The following is a 20,265-nucleotide window of genomic DNA, read 5'->3' as shown; positions in this document are numbered from 1 at the left end:
TTTAAACAAAATGGAAAAAAAAAAAAGTTATTTCTATTATAATTCTTTTTTCTGTTTTCTAGAGTCTGCCACCACTAAAACCAAAGCACTACGGCTGGGGATATAGCTCAGCTGGTAGAGTGCTTACCTTGCAAGCCCATGGCCCTGGGTTCTAATTCCCAGCACCACCAAAAAAAAAAAAAGGCACTAAATTGATAAAGGTTACATAGTATTAAAATTTACTGCGAATAAGCTACCTGCTACAGTGTTACTACTTCCAACTATATTAACTTACTTTAAAATAGTAACTATAACTTTAGAAATTTATCTACTATTTTCTTCTTGTATTGTTTTTCAGAGTGCTATCCTTCTGAACAGGACACTACTCTGCTTGTATCACTATAGAAATTAAAACTGGAAAACCTCATATTAATTTTTAATATAGCAAGAGATTAAATATGGGTTTCTTGAATTAAAACTAGACGTAAGTATGGAAAAATAAAATACTTTCATACTGAAAACTTAAGAAATAAATGGGTAGAAATCTAACTTCTGAATTCCATTTTACCTGTCTGCAAATAAAATGCAAAATCAAAAGCTACTTATTAATCTATTATAATAAGAGCCCACATTATTTAATGGTTTGGATTGAAGAATATCACAACCAAACTAAAACATTCAATTTGGTGGTTGCATTTAAAATGGTAAGAATTCAATTGGTTTACAAATTTTTTTAAAATTCTAAATATCTGCAAAATGTATTAATAATTTCTTAAGCAAATGAAGATCTTAATAACAAGGGAATTCTTTCTTCATTGTGTACTTTTTTTTTTTTTTTTAAAGAAGAAACTCAGTAAAAGCACTTTAGGTAAAATTGCACATCAAGTCTTCGAGAATGACCAAATAGTCCTGCAAAAACAATCCTAAACTATGTTAGCCTTAGGTAATGCTTATCCTTGCTGGTAAAACATACATATAAAGCCATAACTCTTATTATATTTTATTTTTTCAAAATGTGTTGAACAGTCAAATAAAAATACATAGAATTAAATTACTCTCCTACAGCAATTCTTTGTCCTTTAAATTATCTTGGAGCATTAATCCTCACCTGGCCTCTTTATTACATAAGGTAAATCAGAGCTTATATGGGAGTAAGTCAGAAAGAGCCAAGAGCTAGTTGTTATTGTTGACTTACATGGTCTTAGTTCTATTGCCATTCCATTTAGCCCAAAGTTGTTGATTTTGAGAAAATATTGTACTTCATGTTTCTGAAGGGCAAGGTGCAGTGATATGGTAGAATTAAGTGGTAAAGAAATCTTTTAAAGAATTATGATGCATGTTTGCAAACAAAATAAATTTGGAAAAAATAAAAAGTTAAAAAAAAGTAAAATCCACAGCCATATGGATTTTTCCCCCTTGTTTCATATTCTTTCACTAAAATTAATACACAAAAAGCTACATTCACAGAATAGTAAAATTTAGTATGTCCTAAAATATGGCCCAATTCATTCAAAAAAGAAAATAAGGTACACATGATATCCAGTAATATAAAACTCTAATGTTGTAGTAAACATGTCATTCTCAAAAGTAGAAGATAAAACACCTGCATTTTAACAAAAATTAAAATAAATTAAGTATAATAACAACTTACCCAATTTTTGTCTTCTCTTTTAACTTAGAACAAGTTTTTGTTTTTTTGTTGTCTTTGTCCTTTGGCTTGGATTTTGTCCTTCTACCTTTCTTTTCCTCTTTGCCTTCAACTGAAGCACTAGGAAAGTTTTCAGGGCTCATTACTCGTGGAATATTGCGTTCCCCACGCTCCTTTGCTTTTGCTATGGCCTCTGATATTATACGATTAGCCTTTTCTTGCTTGCTTTCTGATTCCACCTTTTTTCTCTGCTTCTTCTCAGACATGACCCTCACCTGGGTATTCTGCAACTTAGTATATGTCCCAGAACCATCATTCTTCTTGGAAGATGGAGGCTAGGGAAACCAAAATATTATTTTTATGGAATGTACCAAAGTATATTATAAAAACAACTGACATAAATATCTGAAATTTTTAAATTAAGTTTAAATAGAGAAGTAAAATTACATGAGCAAATATGCGAGAACTACAAACAAATTTAAAATTAAGATATTTTGCTTATCTGGAAATCAGTAAAAGTATAAACAGCCCAACTGCTGCTTTGAAAATGAAGGTTAAGGAAGGATGAATATAGATTCATTGATATTTTCATAGCATTATTGGTTCATTAGTTGATCCAGATTTTGTCCTGTACATGTAACTTGTTAAAATTTTGTCCTATAAATATTCTGTTCAATTGGAATTAAAGTTTTTTTCTTTCCTCTCCACTTTAAAACTCTGAAAATTATTAATACATTTAAAATAGCAATTTTAATTTAGAATCACTACTCTTTATAGTTTATTATGGCTTTTTAAAAAACAAACCCTCTATTTTAAAACTAGAATGAGAACATGAAATCACTTAAATCATTTTAATGCAGCAACACAATAGTTAGTAAACAGACATTCTCATACTTAAAATTAGAGAAAGTTTTAGTTTTCCCATTAAAGAGTTAAGTAGATTTTTTTTTCCCTTTTTCTGTATCATAATTATTTTGCTCAAGCACTATGGGAAAGAACAAGTTTTATAGTTTTACATTAAGATTATTAATATTTTAGCAGTATCATAGGAAGCAGATCAAGAGCATTTAAAAAAGAATTTCCTTGTCAAACACACATTCATCCACATACTTAGATTACAGTTTTGTTATGTTCTTACCCGTAAACATGCCTCTGACTATAGCAAAGAAAAAAAACATCAGGAATTTCCAAACACATTTTCATGCTGATTCCAGTGTGTTTCACCGGTATCTTTTCTATACCTGCCTCATCAAAGGTTTCATAGCAGTGCTGCAGCACTGGGAAAAGAAGGAGGGCTTAGAATTGCTCACTAAAATGCCACCTTAAGGCCTACAGGCTATAACAAATAACCAAGACTCGAGAAAACAGCAACAAGCTCAAGATGGCGATGCAGTACGACTCCCGCAGCAGCAGCCAGTAATAAGGAAGGTTATTCAATCCCATTAGCCTTTTAGCCCAAAGAACCCCTCCTCCTCCCACTCATTCAGGCTTTCACTTACCCTTCCTCTTGGCCTCTTCACTGAAGACATTTTTGGCGTCAGACAAAGGCTTGCCCTCTGCTTTTTCACCACCCCAGGCAGTGCTCAAGAAAAAAGCATTGAAAGAAGAATCCTAAATGGCCTATTTAGCAAGCTGCAACCAAGAGATGCACAACCCTCCACAAATACACATTTTGATTTATCAACACATTTCTGCCTTGGCAAGTTTATATCTACTGTTCATCCTATTTAGGAATGATAAAGACTATAAACCCTCCTAAAAAGCTGAGTTTCCTCAATAGCTGTAAGCAGATAGCCAGATTCCAACAAAGCACAGAAAGAAATGAATGCACAAAGCATCAAAATGCATCAGCATGAATATTAGAGATGTCGTTAAAAATACTGACTCCTTCTGCGGAAGTAGGCCAGCAGATGGTGCTACCAGTTATTATTCCATTAGACTCTGCAATTTAACCCCCAATGGACTGTTCTTCCCTCCATGTAACATATTAACTCTCTCTCTGCCATTTCCTGCAATAAAGTTTTTAAAAAATATACCAAAAAAAATGATTAAAAAAATAATTTGGAAACTACAATTGTGGTGGAATGACTTTATGTGGCTATCAGTTTTAAAAAATACAATACAGTTTTCACTGAGAAAAATAATTTTACATGACATCTTCATAAATCTGTGAAATATTTAAAATATTGAAAATAGCTAAAGATGTGCAAAGTATTATGAACAGGACATGCAAATAAACACTTAAGTAATTGACCTTTACTCCTGATATTCTATTTTAATTGAACTGCTATTTTTCAGATAAAATTTTAGGTTCAATTCTTTGCTAAAAATAAATAGCAAGTCCACTTGAATTTGATCACTGGTACAACTTTTCTGTTTAGAAAAAAATGAGACTATTTTAGTAATGCCTCTAAGTAGCTAAAACAAAATTTCACTTTACCTTTTTTCATTAATGCCAATTTTTTCAGTTGGTCTTGGCTAGTCATCTGATATGGCTACCAAAGCACACTGTATTGTTTTTGTTTTTCTTTCTGGGCACCAAAGGTCACAAAACAGAGATCAGCACTATCTGAACAGTGTCCTAGAAAGATCAATCTGGACAGCATGAGAAAAGATTAAAGGCAAAAAAGGACCATTAAAAGCAACAAAAGGATCTCACTGACCTAGAGATCATCCATGAAAAAAATCATAAGACTGAACACACTTAGTACTTACTAAGTGCCAAGTTATTAAGTACTTTGCATGCATTAATTAATTTACTCCTGAATGGTAAGTGGGTAATAATAGATAATGAATAGAATGGGGGTGGGCCCAAATGAGAGATTTTTATTTTATTTATTTATTTATTTTTGTGGTACCGGGGATGAAACCCAGGACTTCCCACATGCTAGGCAAATGTTACTCCACGAAACTACTACACTCCAGCCCTTTTTATTTTATTTTGGCCAAGCAGGCCGAATTTGAGATTCTGCAGCTTCAGACTTCAGAGTAGCTGAGATGATCCGCCATGCATAATGCCCTTTGAGAAATACTCTCACTGCAGCATTACAAAATAGTAAAAGGAAATTAACAATTACAAACTTGATATCAATAATATCACTAAAAGCATGACAGGGCATGGTAGCACACACCTATAATCCCAGCAACTTGAGAAGCTAAAGTAGGAGAATCATAAGTTTGAGTCTAGCCTAGGTAACTCAGAAAGACCCAGTACCAAATATATATTTTTTTAAAGTGGATGGGGTATAGTTCATTAGTTATCACATCCCTGGGGTCAATCCCCACTATTAAAATCAATCAATTGATCAGTCAATGTAAGAACTAAAACTTCCTTTGAATGCCAAGTCCTGTTCCTAATATTTCATATATATTGCCCCAATCTTCAAGCGATTCTATAAAGCTGGCTATGGTGGCACATGTCTGTAATCACAGTAGCTCAGGAGGCTGAAGCAGACGAATTGCAGGTTCAATGTCAGCCTCAGTAACTTCGTGAGACTCTATTTTAAGACAAAAAATAGAAATGGCTGGGATGTGGCTCAGGGATTAAACCCCATTGGGATCAATCTCCAGTACCTGCCCCTCCCCCAAAAGGGAATATGTGTGTGTGTGTGTGTTTATATGTGCGTGTGTGTGTGTGTGTGTGTGTGTGAGAGAGAGAGAGAGAGAGAGAGAGAGAGAGGTGGGGGGAGAGAGAGAGAGAGAAGGGTTAGTTCTTTTCATACTGAGTATGAAATGGAGAGCTCCATCAATTGGAAATTTGGGACTTGATCCTCAGGGACTGAGTGGACAGGGCTGAAACACAAGATGTGGGTTCCAGGGCTGGGAATATGGTTCAGAAGTAGAGTATCTGCAATCCAAGGCCCTGAACCTAGGCCTTGATACCATGAGGGGTAGGGGGAGAAGATGTAAATTACCCTGCTCTTTCTTTACCCTTAACTCACTGATATTCTATTCACAGAACCAAGAACTCCAAAATATCTTACTTCTCCTACAAAAACTTTTCAATCAATTCTATTACCTGATTCAAAATCCCAATTGCTTAATAATAAATATTAACAGTAGATTGATATTAATTATTATTATTAAAAATATGAACAATAATATTAAGTGAATCTGTGATCAAATATTCCTTCTGCTACTAGAATACAAAACTCTATTCTCATAGAATATTAACACCAAGGTGTTAAGTAACTAAACATCCTGAATATCAAATCATTGCCCAATTCACACACAGACAAAAATATACTATGTTAAGGTTCTTGGGTTCCTTTCCCCGATCTAAACAGTATGCAAATTCTGTCAAATCTACTTAATTGTGTTTTGTTTTGTTTTTCTCTTCTCAGTCCCCAGAGCATCTGGTTGTATTAACTACCCATGTGTGATTACCTGGAGAAATATCCTCCTGTATAAAATATACATTATAGTCTTTAAGGGTAACAAAAGGTCAGGTCTGCAACCTACTCTCAAATGGAGTAAAGGAATTTTGTGGTACTATAATTGCATTTTAAGTTTCTGATAATTTCAAAATACAAGATATTTTAAAAATTTAAAACAAATCCACAGGCCTTCTTCCCCAAATACCTGTATGTTAAATGATTTTTAAAATACAAAAAGGTAAATACATTAATCGTATCAAATATTCACAAAACAAGAAAAAGAAATCATAAGAAAACAGCTAATGAACAACCAATAATAATTAAAAAAAAGAAAACAGCTAATATATGCAATACTTTGACAAATAGGAGTATAAATGGAAAACCCTGGACATCATATTTTAGTATTGGGGAAACTCAAGGATTTACAGTATGAGTATTTTTCAAATCATGACCAAAAAGCAAGTAATAATGTATATTTAGTAGGTAAAAGCTAGCACTGTAAATATGAAATAAAACAAAATAGGACGGTATTTAAAACTTGTGGATGAATTTCATACTCTGAGGAATCAGAATGTTTTTATCATGTGGTAGTTCCCTTTTCCTTCATGAGGGGAAGCAGCAGAGATTTGGTCTAAAATCAGAGGTTTTGAAATTTGAATAGGGATTGTTGCCTGTTCTTGAAATTTTCCCATCTACTCACTCTCCCACATTGAGGTACTTAGCCATTTTAGTTGCATAAAAGTAAGTAAAATTACTGAATCACTAGTATGTAGACATGAGTAAAAATTTAAAATTTCCAAATTTAGGAAAAACAAACAAGTGATTTTCAACAACATACATATTAGTAGCACTGTAGCTAAAAATCTTCCAATTTTCTCATGAGAGGACTGTCAGTCTTCAGGCTTCGGGGTCTAGGTACAAGGAGGTTACAATGGAAGAAGATGTGAAAGAAACATTTAGCAAGACTTGAGTAAGAATGATTTTGAATGTGAAGAAAGACAATGTAGAATAACCAGGAATGAAACTCTAGCAGATAAAGAGGGGTTAATGAAAGAAAATGAAAGAATAGTAAGATGAGTCAGGATAGAGTGGTGTCAGGGAAGTAAACAGAAAAATTCAAGTTAAAAACACTACAATGAAAAGAAATATATACAGAAAATCTTAATAAGAATTTGTTATAATAATAATTTTATAAGGAATTTTTTCTCTTAAATTGTTTATAGTCACTTGGTGTGCCAGTTCTTAATATCCTTGTTTAAAAAACAGAAGCCTAAACATTACTTAAATATTCATATTAAATCAATCATCTAAAAAATAAATTCATGGTTTATTTTAGTAATATGTATCAAATATCAGGGTTTTTTGAAAGCGGCAGCGGGTGATTCTTAATACATACAACATTTTTCTCCAAGTTACCAAAAACAAACAAACAAACTCGTTTTTAAAGAGGAGAGAAAATAGATCAAAGAACAAATTATAATGTAAAAATTGTTTTCTGAGTTATGCCCTTATATTTGATTTCAGTGTTTCTGATCAAAATGGAGTGATTATTTCACTTTACTTACTTTATTTTTTTTGTTATTTTTTTAGCCCAAGAGTGCTATACTGCTGAGCTACATCCCTGGGTATTTTTGCTTATTAATTTTAGACAGGGTCTTGTTAAGTTGCCCAGATACTCCTCAATCCCAGGAATACAAAATGAATAACAAATCTTTTTTTTTCATATATAAACTAAAATATTTACAAATGAAGTTATGACTGAGATATGCTCCATAAACATCCACAGAGCAGGTGAGTGTATGAGAGAGAATAATTTAAATGAAATAAATGGTGGCCATAAATTAATGGCTGTTGTACCTGGGTGATGAATATTCCATTTTTGGGTACACTTGTTATTTAACATAATACAGTTTAGAAGTAGTATTCTGTAATAACAAGTAGTTTAGTGTGAGAAAATTAGAATCATGTGGGAGAATGATAAGCAATAAGAATTTAAATGAATATGTTAGATTATCAAAGTGTTATAAATTATGCTAAAATATCTAAACTTTATGTAAAGGATTAGAAAAAAGCGATTATACAGAGACAAGTAACAGAATCAGATTTTTAGATATAGGGTTGCTGAGCAATTTCAACAAAAATATCAGAATACTGACCAAAAATATGTTGATTTAGCAAAAGGTCATATATGACATAAAAATAAGTAGTATTTAACCTATCATCTTATATTATAGTAGTTTGTATCACTTTCTCAATGTTTCCAAATAAGTCAAGTATATATTTTTAAAACATTAAACTGCAAAACTTTATCAAGTTCACAACTTAGAACATTAAATCCATTAAATTTATCAGACCAAAGTTACTACTGATACTAAAAACTTCTCAACATAATGATGTGATTAAGAGAATGAACTTGGGAGTCAGCCAGTCAGCAGTTCAAGTTCTAGTTTTATCATTTACTTGGGCCTCAGCTTCTTCAGCTATAAAATGGAGATGATAACATTATCTACCTTATAGAGCTGTTGTGAGACCTAATATATAATGCAAGGAACAGAAATACTCATAGACATAAGATATTGTTTTTGTTATGATATGATATGCTCTTCTCAATGTATCATACCAGTGAGTAAATGATGCCAGTATGTCTTATTACTGGTGATGTTAACTTTGATCATTTGATTAAAGTAGTGTCTACCATGATTCTGCACTATAAATGACTCCTTTTAGAACTAAAACACATTTTATGGGGAGATATTTGAGACTACGCAAATATGCGATTTCTCACGTACATGTGCCTGATAATTGTAGCATGCATTGATGTTATTGCCTATAAGATAATTATTGTGGCATTTACCTAATGAAAATTTTCCAATTCCACCATTCTTTCTGCATTTTCAATTGGAATTCTACCATAAGTAAGAGCTCTCATTTTGCCATTTATTTATTCATTCAATTATTTACTTATACCAGTACAAACTCATGGGAGGTTATTTTATTCTATGAGTTATAATCTGATACTATGATTATTTATTTGTTGCTTAAATTATTCCATTTTGGCCACTTAGAACTCCTTTAGGTTGCTTACTATGTTAATTGGACATAACCCTATAGATTTCAAGTATTTCCTTACTTTCTGGTACTGTAAAATATTCTAGGGTTGTGGTTAAAATAGTTGAATTGAGTGGTTAATATGGAGGCCATACTCAGTATGCTAAAAAGTAAATGAGGAAAGAAAGTTAATGAGAAAATAATTGGATATAATAAATATCATACGCTTTTCCTAAATAAGAAAATAAAAACTGGAAACTAAAGTATGATTTTTTTCCTGGCTAAAAAACAAAACAAAACCAGGCATAAAGGGCTTGGAGATATAGGGAGCAGGAATAGAAGATGAATAATTTGAGTAGAAATTGTAAAGTACTTTCCGAAAACAATTTTTAAAAAATCATGTTGATTAAAAATGTAAATATTATATATAAATATATAAATAATTCTTTGGTAAATATAATAAGCTTTCTATAATATCAATTATAAAATGCTTCTAGTGGAGATGGGGGTAGGAACCTCAAAGTATTTAAAAAGACTTCTTCAATAAGTTTATTCACAAACAATTCTTCCTGAAAGTTTCCACAATTTCTGGCATATTTTCTTATTTGATTTCATAATTACCTAGGTGGTGATCAAAACAAAAAAAATTCCTAAATTTGCAAATGAAAGAATTCAGGCCTGGACAGAATAAGTACCTATCAAACTGAAATAACTTGTTGAGTTCAACTCTTCAAAAATCATTTTGCAGGCTGAGATTGTGGCTTAGCGGTAGAGTGCTCGCCTAGCATGGGTGGGACCCAGGTTCTATCCTCAGCACCACATAAAAATAAAGGCATTGTGTTGTGTCCATCTACACCTAAAAAATAAATATTAAAAAAAATAATTTTGCTAACTATTATCAACATCTACCATGACCACATAGTTGATTGTTAATCTCAAGCTCAAAAAGCATTAAATATAATAACCTCTTAGGAATCAGTAACCTTTCCAAAGCAGTATACCAAATTGCAATCAGCTATTCTTGAGATTGCTTTAAGAGATCACTATAGTGGCAATCTGACAAAATTTCATAAATGAAATATACTTGTATAGCCTTGATAGGTCCCAGTAAAGTAGAAAGGCAACAGGGTAAGTAAATTAGCCAACAAGTTGCTTGATAACACTGACCATCTCTGAATTCTTCTGGCAAACAATGTTTCTAAAAGTCTTAAATTCAAAAGAGAAAAACCTCTTTCAAGTCTTTAAAAAGGGGCACTGAGAGTTAGTTCTATTAAAAAATTCATTTTATGCAATTCATTAAGAGAAATCAACATTTTAGAATTCAGAATTCTGATACAATTTTTAAAAATTATTAACACAAGTGATTATTAACATAACTATAAATGATATTAAGAAACTAGTATAAGTGTATATACAATAAGGTACATTCTAAAAATAAGGCCTTTAAATCTGCCAAACAGTTTTAGGCAAAAGAAAATATAATTCTATTATATGCCAAAGAATAATGACACATATATATAAAAGTTAGGCTAGGCATGGTGGTACCTTTCTGTAGCCCCAGCTACTTGGTAGGTTGAGACAGAAGATCACTTGAGCCCAGGGGTTCAAGATCAGCCTGGGAAATGTACGAAGTCATTGTCTTTTAAATAACATTTGTTTTAAAACTTAGGGGCATTTTAGAAATAGAAATACCAAAATATTGTTAATCATCTCATGTTAAAATTTCATCTGGGAGAACACAAAAGAAATAATGAGAGAAACTAATCTCTGGAAACAATTCATACCACGGAAAAAAAATATTTCTGGAAGCGATGAGGACCACATGAGATACATATGAGAAAGCTATAATGATAGTAGAGGATAGGAAAGGTAGTAGAATACAACAGTTACTAATATGGCATTATGTAAAAATGTGGATGGGTAACCGATGTGATTCTGCAATCTGTATTTGGGGTAAAAATGGGAGTTCATAACCCACTTGAATCTAATGTATGAAATATGATATGTCAAGAGCTTTGTAATGTTTTGAACAACCAATTAAAAAAAAAAAAAAAAGCTATAATGTCTTTGTCCTTCTGGTATCCAGGACCATGTTTCCTGGTATAGTAGTAACATAGTATGGTATTGTAATCATAGTAATATCTCTCTCTCTCTCTCTCTCTCTCTCTCTCATACCAGGGACTGAGCCCAGGAGCACTTAAACACTTGAACCACATCCCCAGCCCTTTTTATTTTTCACTTTGAGTCATAGTCTCACTAAGTTGCTTATGATCTTGCAAAGTTGCTGGGGCTGGCCTTGAACATGTGATCTTCCCGCCTCAGTCTCCCAAGTTGCTAGGATTATAGTCAAGGGCCACCATGCCTAGTGTATATTTCAGTCTTTATAAAGGTGGATCACCTTTGAAAGTTAAAGGAAAAACAACAACAACAACAAAACATGTTATTACCTGAAATTACAAAAGGATAGACAGATCAATACAGTCATAAAATATAGCTCATTAAGTCAAGACTCAAAAAAAATTTTTTTTTCAACACTACAGTCAAAAGTGATTTGAGGGCCTGGGGTTGTAGCTTAGTGGTAGAGCTCTTGCCTAGCACGGATGAGGCACAGGGCTCGATCCTCAGCACCACATTTACATAAATAAATTAAATAAAGGTACATCTGTATCTCTCTCTCTCTCTCTCTCTCTCTCTCTGTGTGTGTGTAAGTGATTTGAAAGAAAAAAATGTTTATCTAAAAATGATGGTTACAGCCATAAATATTTCAAAGGACAAAGAACAAAAAAGAAAAGTACAAAAAAAAAATAGCAATGTGAGAAGCATTAACCTGTAAGCGTAGTATCAGGAAGGCTATAGCCCACAATAGTAAAGTTTGACAAAATGATTTGGGGTAACTGAAAATGCTCTATTAGTGGTTTTGAGCAAGAATGGCTAAGATCTTATGAGCATGGTGTATACATAGCAGTGAGGTGCCTAGGAATGGAAAAATAGATAATAGGCGGTGAGGGAGCACAGAGAACACCATTTTTTTTTTTAGTATTGTTAATATTTATTTCTATACTATGTTACAAAGAAAAAACATTTAGTTAGGAAAGGATATAACTCCAATGTTAAATCTCAACCAGTAGAATCATGCTGTATATTTTAAGAATAAAAAGAGATCCAAGCACAGTGGAACATGCCTGTAATCTCTAATTGAATAATTCCAGTTTAAATTGTGAACTGATGCCATCTGGTTTATCTTCTGAATTCCTACTGCCCTTTCACTTCAGTTTAATCTCTTCAGCAAACCTATCATGAGTTCTTAAATTAGCCACCCCTTAGTTGAATGATCATATTTTTTAAAATGCTGACTACAAAAAAAGAAAAAAACTTATGAGGCTGAATCTATAAATGGACATACATGGGTGTACACATAGCACTACTTAAGGATGAAATAAAGGGTGCATGCATGAACAGTAGCTCAAATAAGAAATACCAAGGATTCGGGTGCTGTGGCACACGCCCGTAATCCCTGGGAGTTTGGAGACCGAGACAGGAGGATTGCAAGTTCAAAGCCAGCCTCAGCAAAAGTGGGGCACTAAGCACCTCAGTCACTAAATGGAATACAAAATAGGTCTGGGAATATGGCTCAGTGGTCGAGTGACCCCAAGTTCAATTCCCGGTACCCAACAACAACAACAACAACAACAACAACAAAAGAAATACCAAGGAACTTAAGCTCATTGCAAACTAAATGAATGTATAGTATAATAAGCTGGCAAAAAAAGAAAAGTAAATGGAATCCTACCCTGCATAAATAGAAATATGTTCTACAGAAAAAAGGAGGTGGTAATTACACTATACTTGAGTATTACCAGGAGACATGTACTGTTTTAGTATAGAGGAACAGGAACTAGTTCATTCACTCACAACATATCAAGTGCATATTATCTGCAAAACATTGTTGTAAGCTAAAGACAAAATTCCTTTCTAATGTAACTAACATTTTAGAGAGGGAGATAATAATCAAACAGGTAAAACTTCAGATGGGAATAAAAGCTATGCAGAGAAAGAAAATAAGATGATGTGGTGAAAAATTACAAGGTGACCATTTAGAACAAATTCAGGAAAGTTCTGAAGAGGCACTGTTAACAATGAAATCTGAATGAAAAAAAAAATAGGTAAAGATTAAAAAGAGGAATTAGAAATTAAACGGGTTTGAGAAATCACCTACAAAGCAAATGACCAATGTACTGGTTTCATATCTTAATAGTAAGCATTAATTATATTTTCCAGTCTGTTCATTTGAAAACTGTCTCATGTTAGAACCAAGTACTCTGCCCCTCAATTTCTATGCAGATCTTATCTGTTCAAGTCCTACAGCTTAAGCTTATTCCTTTTAGTAATGAGCCATCATTATAATTCTCAATAGTTGGTTGAGAAAATACTGTTTTTGAATTGTAAATTGCAATCTCTTTACTGGCCATCAATTTAGTGGACAGCAATTAACATTCTTTATAAATGAAATAGACCCAGAGTGCTTTGTGAAACACTGGTGAAATCTTAATATTGAAGAAGTTGGCTAATACTTAACTACAGAATCAAAGGAAAAAATACAAAACTTATACAAGAAGTAAATATTCACATCCTTTATGTACCTAAAACCATACATATCATATAAAATGAAAACTACCTGGTGAAGGAAGGAATGAATGAATGAAGACTGAATAAACTTCTAACACTAAGTACGCTTGTGCAAGAAAGAATTTGGCTTCTATGAGATAACTTATACAATACTTTTTAATTTTAAATCACATACATAGCTCTCATTGGACAGTGACGCTGTGTAGATCAATGGCTTTTTTTTTTTTAAAGAGAGAGAGAGAGAATTTTTTTTTAATATTTATTTTTAGTTTTCGGCGGACACAACATCTTTGTTTGTATGTGGTGCTGAGGATCCAACCTGGGCCGCACGCATGCCAGGCTACCGCTTGAGCCACATCCCCAGCCCACTTATACAATACTTGACAGGAGTGTCTTTGTTTAGGAAAGGGACTGCCCACATCAGAAAGATTTTGGATGGGGGCTTGGAATTACCTAGTATTATCAGTTGATCTGGAGACTGAAAATGATCACAGGGACAATTTATTAACCATGCTTGTATACCAAAGACCTAATAAAAACTCTTGACACTGAGATGCAGTGAGTTCTGTGGTTGGCAATATTCCATGTCTATTGTCACATTAATGATGGGACCTAATTCTTAGGAAAGAAGACAACAAAAACTTCATATTTGAAACCCTTTCAAACTCTGCCCTATTCATCTCTTTCTGGACTAATATTTTTTTGTTGCCGCCTTTTAAAAATAAAACTATAACTGTGAATATAAAAGATTTTAGTGGGTTCTGTGAGTCCTGCTAGAAAATTATTGAAACAGCCACCCTCAAAACCTGCAGCTAGCGTCAGAGACGAGGGCAATGTTGGGACAGTGCTAAATGTAGCCTGCCTAACTCTGAGTAATGTTCTCAATGAAAACTAATAATAAAGTAAGTCTGATGGGGAAATAGAGATCTTAATTTGCTATCTACCTTCAATTGTTAGCTCCAATTAAAAAGACTAGTGATTTTTTAAAAATTAGTTGTAGATGAATACAATATCTTTATTTTTATTTATTTATTATTTTTTATGTGGTGCTGAGGATTGCTTCATGCATGGAAGGCAAGCACTCTACCACTGAGCTACAACCCCAGCCCAAGAGTGGTGAGTTTTTGTAAGACTTAAAAAACAATGAAAAGTAGGATTGACAATTCCATTCTATCAAAGGATTGTCTATAGGAAATCTGGACTAAGAAAACTGCTTCCTTAACTATGCCTAGGCAAAAGTCTAAAGAAATCTGTACATAGGAACACATCCATGTGACAAGATTCAATACTCCTATGTGAATTAACAACAACAACAACAAAAATCCAACATATCTGATTTAACAGAAAAGGGACAAAAGAAGATATGATAGTTCACTTACATATCACATAAAAGGAATTATTTTGTGAGACTTGAAAGAAAGTTCAATTCTTTAAACAAATAATAAATGTTCATCATTAATAAGGCACTACATTGGTACTATAAAATGTAACATGTAGTCTCTCACTTAAAGAAACTTATTCCCTGGTAGCACAAAACTATTACTTCTGGATACTTTTCTACAGCAATCTCAATGAATAAAAGACCGGGAGATCAACTACATACCAATTATGTATATTAAGCAAAGAATGTTATTCAAATCTTACTATAATTAATAAATAGGATAGAGGATTACAGACAAAACTAATATTTATACTTTATCTGAAGATTTACAGAGGATTTAAACCTGTATTATCTCATTTATTTCTTCCATCCAATAAAATGGCTATAAGTGATATATGGTATTTCCTTTATAAAATGTAGAAAATATGTACCAAGGATCAAAGATTGAGCCTCAGCACCAAGAGGAAAAAAAAAAAAAAGACAATGTACTCTTTAGTCAAATCACATAATCTTTCCTCATCTTCCTTTTATATTAGTCAACTATCAGATCTTGGACTCTTTTCTACTTCCTTACTTTTCATGTAGGAAATATATTCACCATAATATACATCTAAACACTTACAGAACCTCAAGTGAAGGAAATAAAACGGCACATACTAGTAAATTTTTTTCTGGTTCTGATAGCAGAGGTGCATATTAGCTGTTGGTCTACCAATGAGAATCACTGTCCTACACTTTTCTACTGAAACAAACATATGAATCATTAACATATAAACCTTATAGTAGAGAAATTTGAAGGGACAAATCTATGAGCAAAATAAAACTTATTTCATGGGAGAGATCTTATAAAACTTTAGTTTGGCTTAGGAATTTCTAAAAATGCCTCACAATTTATGAAATATATTAATCCAAAATTGAATCTGATTGATCATTGTCTTTAAAACTTCATCATGTGAAGACTGGCCACAGATTCATTCTTTATCTAAAAAGTTTGAATTTTTTTTTGTGTGTGTGGTGCATGCAAGGCAAATGCTCTAGTAACTGAGCTATATCCCCAGTCCAGTGCTTAATATGAGTAGGGACTATTCTCAAGCATTCTTCGTGACAAAGTTTCTACTAAGTGACTAAACTTTCTTTGTCGTTTCTACTAAGAACTCTTGCACTTATTGTCAAATCTATTGCTTTCAAAATAGGGACATATGGTACCTATCAATGTTAATCATGTATTATGGTGGGCAGAATTTGAAAATGAATTCCCAATGATGCAAGTGTTGTATAATCCCTCTGCTTGAATGTAGACTGAACCTAAGAACATGGCAGAATATTACAGAGTATGTGGCAAAACTGAAAGGATTTCATAGATATAATCAGGATCTAAATTAGTCAACTATGAGTTAATCAAATGGAAATCAACTAGGTGAGAGTGAGCCTAACCTAAGCAGATTAGTATAAAATGTATGATTTCATTTCTATAACATTCTTGAAATGGAAAAATTATAAAGAAGAGATTAATGTTGCCAAGGGTTAAAAATGGGAGAGAAAAGGTCATAGCTATAAAAGGGCATAATCAGAACTGTAGATAGTGACTTAGCTGGGCATGGTAGTGTTCACCTATAATTCCAGCAGCTCAGGAAGCTGAGGCAGAAGGATCACAAGTTCAAAGCCAGCTTTAACAACTTAGCAAGGCCCTAAGTAACTAAAACCCTGTCTCAAAACTAAAAATAAAAAGCGCCTGGGATGGGGCTTAGTAATTAAGCACCTCTGAATCTTGACTATGAAGAACTTTCAACGTGATAAAATGCTACAGAAATTTGAAAGGCCTTGGGTTTTATCCTTAGTTGGAGGGTTGGGGAATGGATCATAAAAATAAATGCAGATACATAAAAAATGAGAGCATGTGAAACTGAGAAATCTAAATAAAATTAGGATTGTATCAACTCAATTTACTGGTTGCAATAGATATTACAGCTTTAACTTTTTACTGAGGGAAACTGAGTAAAAGATACAATGGATTTCATTGTATCCTTTCTTTTTTGGGGGGGGCGGGTACCAGGGATTAAACCCAGGGGTGCTAAAACACCAAGTCATAAACCCAGCCCTTTTATTATACTTTAGAGACAGGGTCTCATTGAGCCTCCATAAGTTGCTGATGCTGGCTTTGAACTCACTATCCTCCTGCCTCAGCCTCACAAGCTGGAGGAATTATAGGTGTGCGCCACTGTGCTTGGCCACTGTATTATTTCTTACAACTGCATGTGAATTTTCAATTACCTCAAAATAAAAAGCGTTAGAGAGAGAGAGAGAGGGCACGAGAGAGCGAGCAAGAGAGAGTGTTCTTTGGTTTTCTCTAAGCTCAGAGACACTCTCCTGTTGGCTTTTTAAGAAACAAACTGCTCTAAGTTCTACAGCTGCAAGGAAGTGAATTTTGTCAACAACTCAAAGAGAGTTGAAAAAAGGACCCTAGGCTTCAGATGACATACAGTTCGAGTTGATACACTGGCAAAAGTCTTGCGAGAGCCTGGGAAGAGACCTAGCTAACTTGTGCCCAGACACTTGGCCCCAAGGAAACAAGGAGATAATAAATGCGTGCTGTTTTAGCTCATTAAGTTAAACATGTGATAATCTGTTTCTATATAGCATTAGAAAATGAATATATTCATGTATGTGGTTACTGAATCACTCCATTCTTGAACAATTCTCAATATAAATACATAAAGAATTCAATAACTATATGTATATGCAAAACTTTTCTATGATGTCAGAAGAATGATTACTCTTGAGGAGAGGGCAAATAGTGACTACAAAGAGAAAAGATTATAACTCTGGGGAGGAAAGAGGGAAGGTATTGGAGAATGAAACTGACCAAATTACATTGTTTTATTATGAGTATGTATATACAAGTAACAATAGATTCCACTATTTTATATAATTATAATGTACCAATAAATATTTTAAAAGAAAGTGGACAATTTTTTAAAAAGTAAATAAAGTCAAATAGGAAACGATTATTTGATCTTATTGCCATTAATTTGAGTAAACAATTCAAAATATCCAGGTTTAACAAAAAGAACAAATTATTTCCTATTGCAATGATGTTTTGACACAAAGCATAGATTTTTTTTATTATGACATATTATATTTCAGATAGTTTTCATTTAGAAATAAAAAGGGAAAATCAGAGCATATTTCCTCCAATTCCAGGAGAAATCTATGAAATAATTAAAAGATCTCTGAGAGTTACCTTAACCAATGTTATTAGTGATGGAGAAAAGGAGGAGCAGGAGGAAAGTTTTTTTGTTTTGTTTTATTGTTGTTTTTGTGGTACTGGGGTTTAAACCGAGGGGTGCTCCACCACTAAGTGACACCCAAAAGGTAGCAAATGTCTATCATCTCACTCCAGTCAGAATGGCCGCTATTATGAAGGCAAACAACAATAAGTGTTGGCAAGGATGTGGGGGGAAAGGCACACTCATACACTGCTGGTGGGACTGCAAATTGGTGCAGCCAATATGGAAAGCAATATGGAGATTCCTTGGAAATCTGGGAATGGAACCAGCATTTGACCCAGCTATCCATTAAAAACAGCATACTACAGGGACACAGCCACATCAATGCTGATAACAGCACAGCTCACAATAGCTAAACTTTGGAGCCAACCTAGATGCCCTCTAGTGGATGAATAGATTTAAAAAATGTGGCACATACACACAATGGAATTTTACTCAGTAATAAAAGAGAACAAAATCATGGCTTTTGCAGGTAAATGGATGGTGTTGGAGAAGATAATGCTAAGTGAAGTTAGCCAGTCCCAACAAAACAAATGCCAAATGTTTTCTCTGATATAAGGAGGCTGACTCATAGGGGGTTAGGGAGGGGGAGCATGGGAGGAATAGATGAATTCTAGATAGGGGCAGAGGGGTGGGAAGCAAAGGGAGGGGGCAGGGAATTAGTAAGGATGGTGGAATGCGATAGACATCATTATCCAACATACTTTATATACAACCAGAGATATGAAAAATCGTGCTGTATACGTGTAGTGTAATAAAAATTGTAACTAATTCTGCTGTCATTTATTTTTAAAAAATCAATAAAAAGAAAAGAAAAAAAATCTGAGGCTGCGGGGGGGGGGGGATTCACTTTGGGGCTGGGAATGTAGCAGGATAGAGTACATGCTTAGCTTCTACAAAGCCCTGGATTCAACTAACAGCACTACAAAACAAAAACAAAAACACTCAAAAATATGAAAACAAATATTCCAATTTAAAAAATGGGAAATTTTGAACAGGTATTTTACCAAAGTAGACAAATGGATGGTAAGTAAACAAAATGCTCACATTGTTAGATTAAGAAAATACAAATTTGAACAGTCAGTATACTATTTAATCTATTGGTGAAAAATTAAAAATCCACCAGGTGTCGTGGCCTGTCCCTGTAAATCCCACCTACTTCTGAGTCTGAAGCAGAAGAATTGCAAGTTGAAGCTAGTCTTGGCAACTTAGTGAGACCCTGTCTCAAAATAAAATGAAAAGGATTGGGAAAGTAGCTCAGTGGTAGAGTACCCTTGAGGGGGGTTCAATTCCCAGTACCGTAAAAAGAAACAAATGAATGAATGATTAAAGAAAAATAAGCTAGGTTAGGGGGCATTTGTCTGTAATCCCAGAAACACAGGAAACTAAGGCAGGAGGATTGCAAATTTGAGGCCAGCCTCAGCAATTTAATGAGACCCTGTCTCAAAATAAAAAATAAAAAGGGCTGGAGATGTCGCTCAGTAGTAAAGCAATCCTGGGTTCACTCACTCAGTACTAAAATAAAAAAAAATAATAATAATAACAAGATTAACTGCTAGAGAGGATATAGAACAAAAAATGAAACTCATACACTATTAGCAGGAACATACAAATGCTAACAATTTGGTGGTGTTTTATTATAGTTAAACATACACTTAAACAAATGATCCCCAGCAATCCTACCTTAAATATTTTCCCCAAATAAATGAAATATATGATTTAATTTGATTAAAAATAATTGCACACAAATGTTCATAGGGGTTTTATTCGTATTTGTCAAAATCAGGGAACAATCTAAATGTCCTTTAACTGATTAATACATAAACAGTCTGCACTATATTCATATAATGGAATACTACTACACAATAACAGAAAGGAAAATAAAAAAATACAACCCTATATGCAACAAAAAATAATACA

General features: G+C 33.4%; 1 protein-coding gene across 15 annotated transcripts in view; it reads right to left on the bottom strand.

Annotated features, from left to right (window-relative positions):
* Chd9 (chromodomain helicase DNA binding protein 9) overlaps window positions 1-20,265 on the bottom strand; it is a 248,012-nt gene that overhangs the window by 101,567 nt on the left and 126,180 nt on the right. For 10 of the 15 annotated variants that reach the window (XM_046434314.2, XM_046434318.2, XM_058575842.1 and 7 more), the window contains exon 3: window positions 1,631-1,962. In XM_046434314.2, coding sequence (XP_046290270.1) covers window positions 1,631-1,962 — 332 coding nt within the window. Of the gene's footprint in view, window positions 1-1,630; window positions 1,963-2,765; window positions 3,048-3,126; window positions 3,210-4,067; window positions 4,755-20,265 lie in introns of those variants that run through there. The other 5 variants (XM_058575843.1, XM_046434320.2, XM_046434319.2 and 2 more) reach the window with 4 other exon arrangements.

This window comes from Marmota monax, unplaced genomic scaffold (assembly GCF_021218885.2).
Source record: "Marmota monax isolate L192 unplaced genomic scaffold, Marmota_monax_Labrador192_F-V1.1 WCK01_AAM20220418_F8-fsc00024, whole genome shotgun sequence".
Classification (NCBI taxonomy): domain Eukaryota; kingdom Metazoa; phylum Chordata; class Mammalia; order Rodentia; family Sciuridae; genus Marmota; species Marmota monax.
Note: the sequence above shows the minus strand (reverse complement) of the source record. Positions and strands in the feature narration are given on the sequence as shown.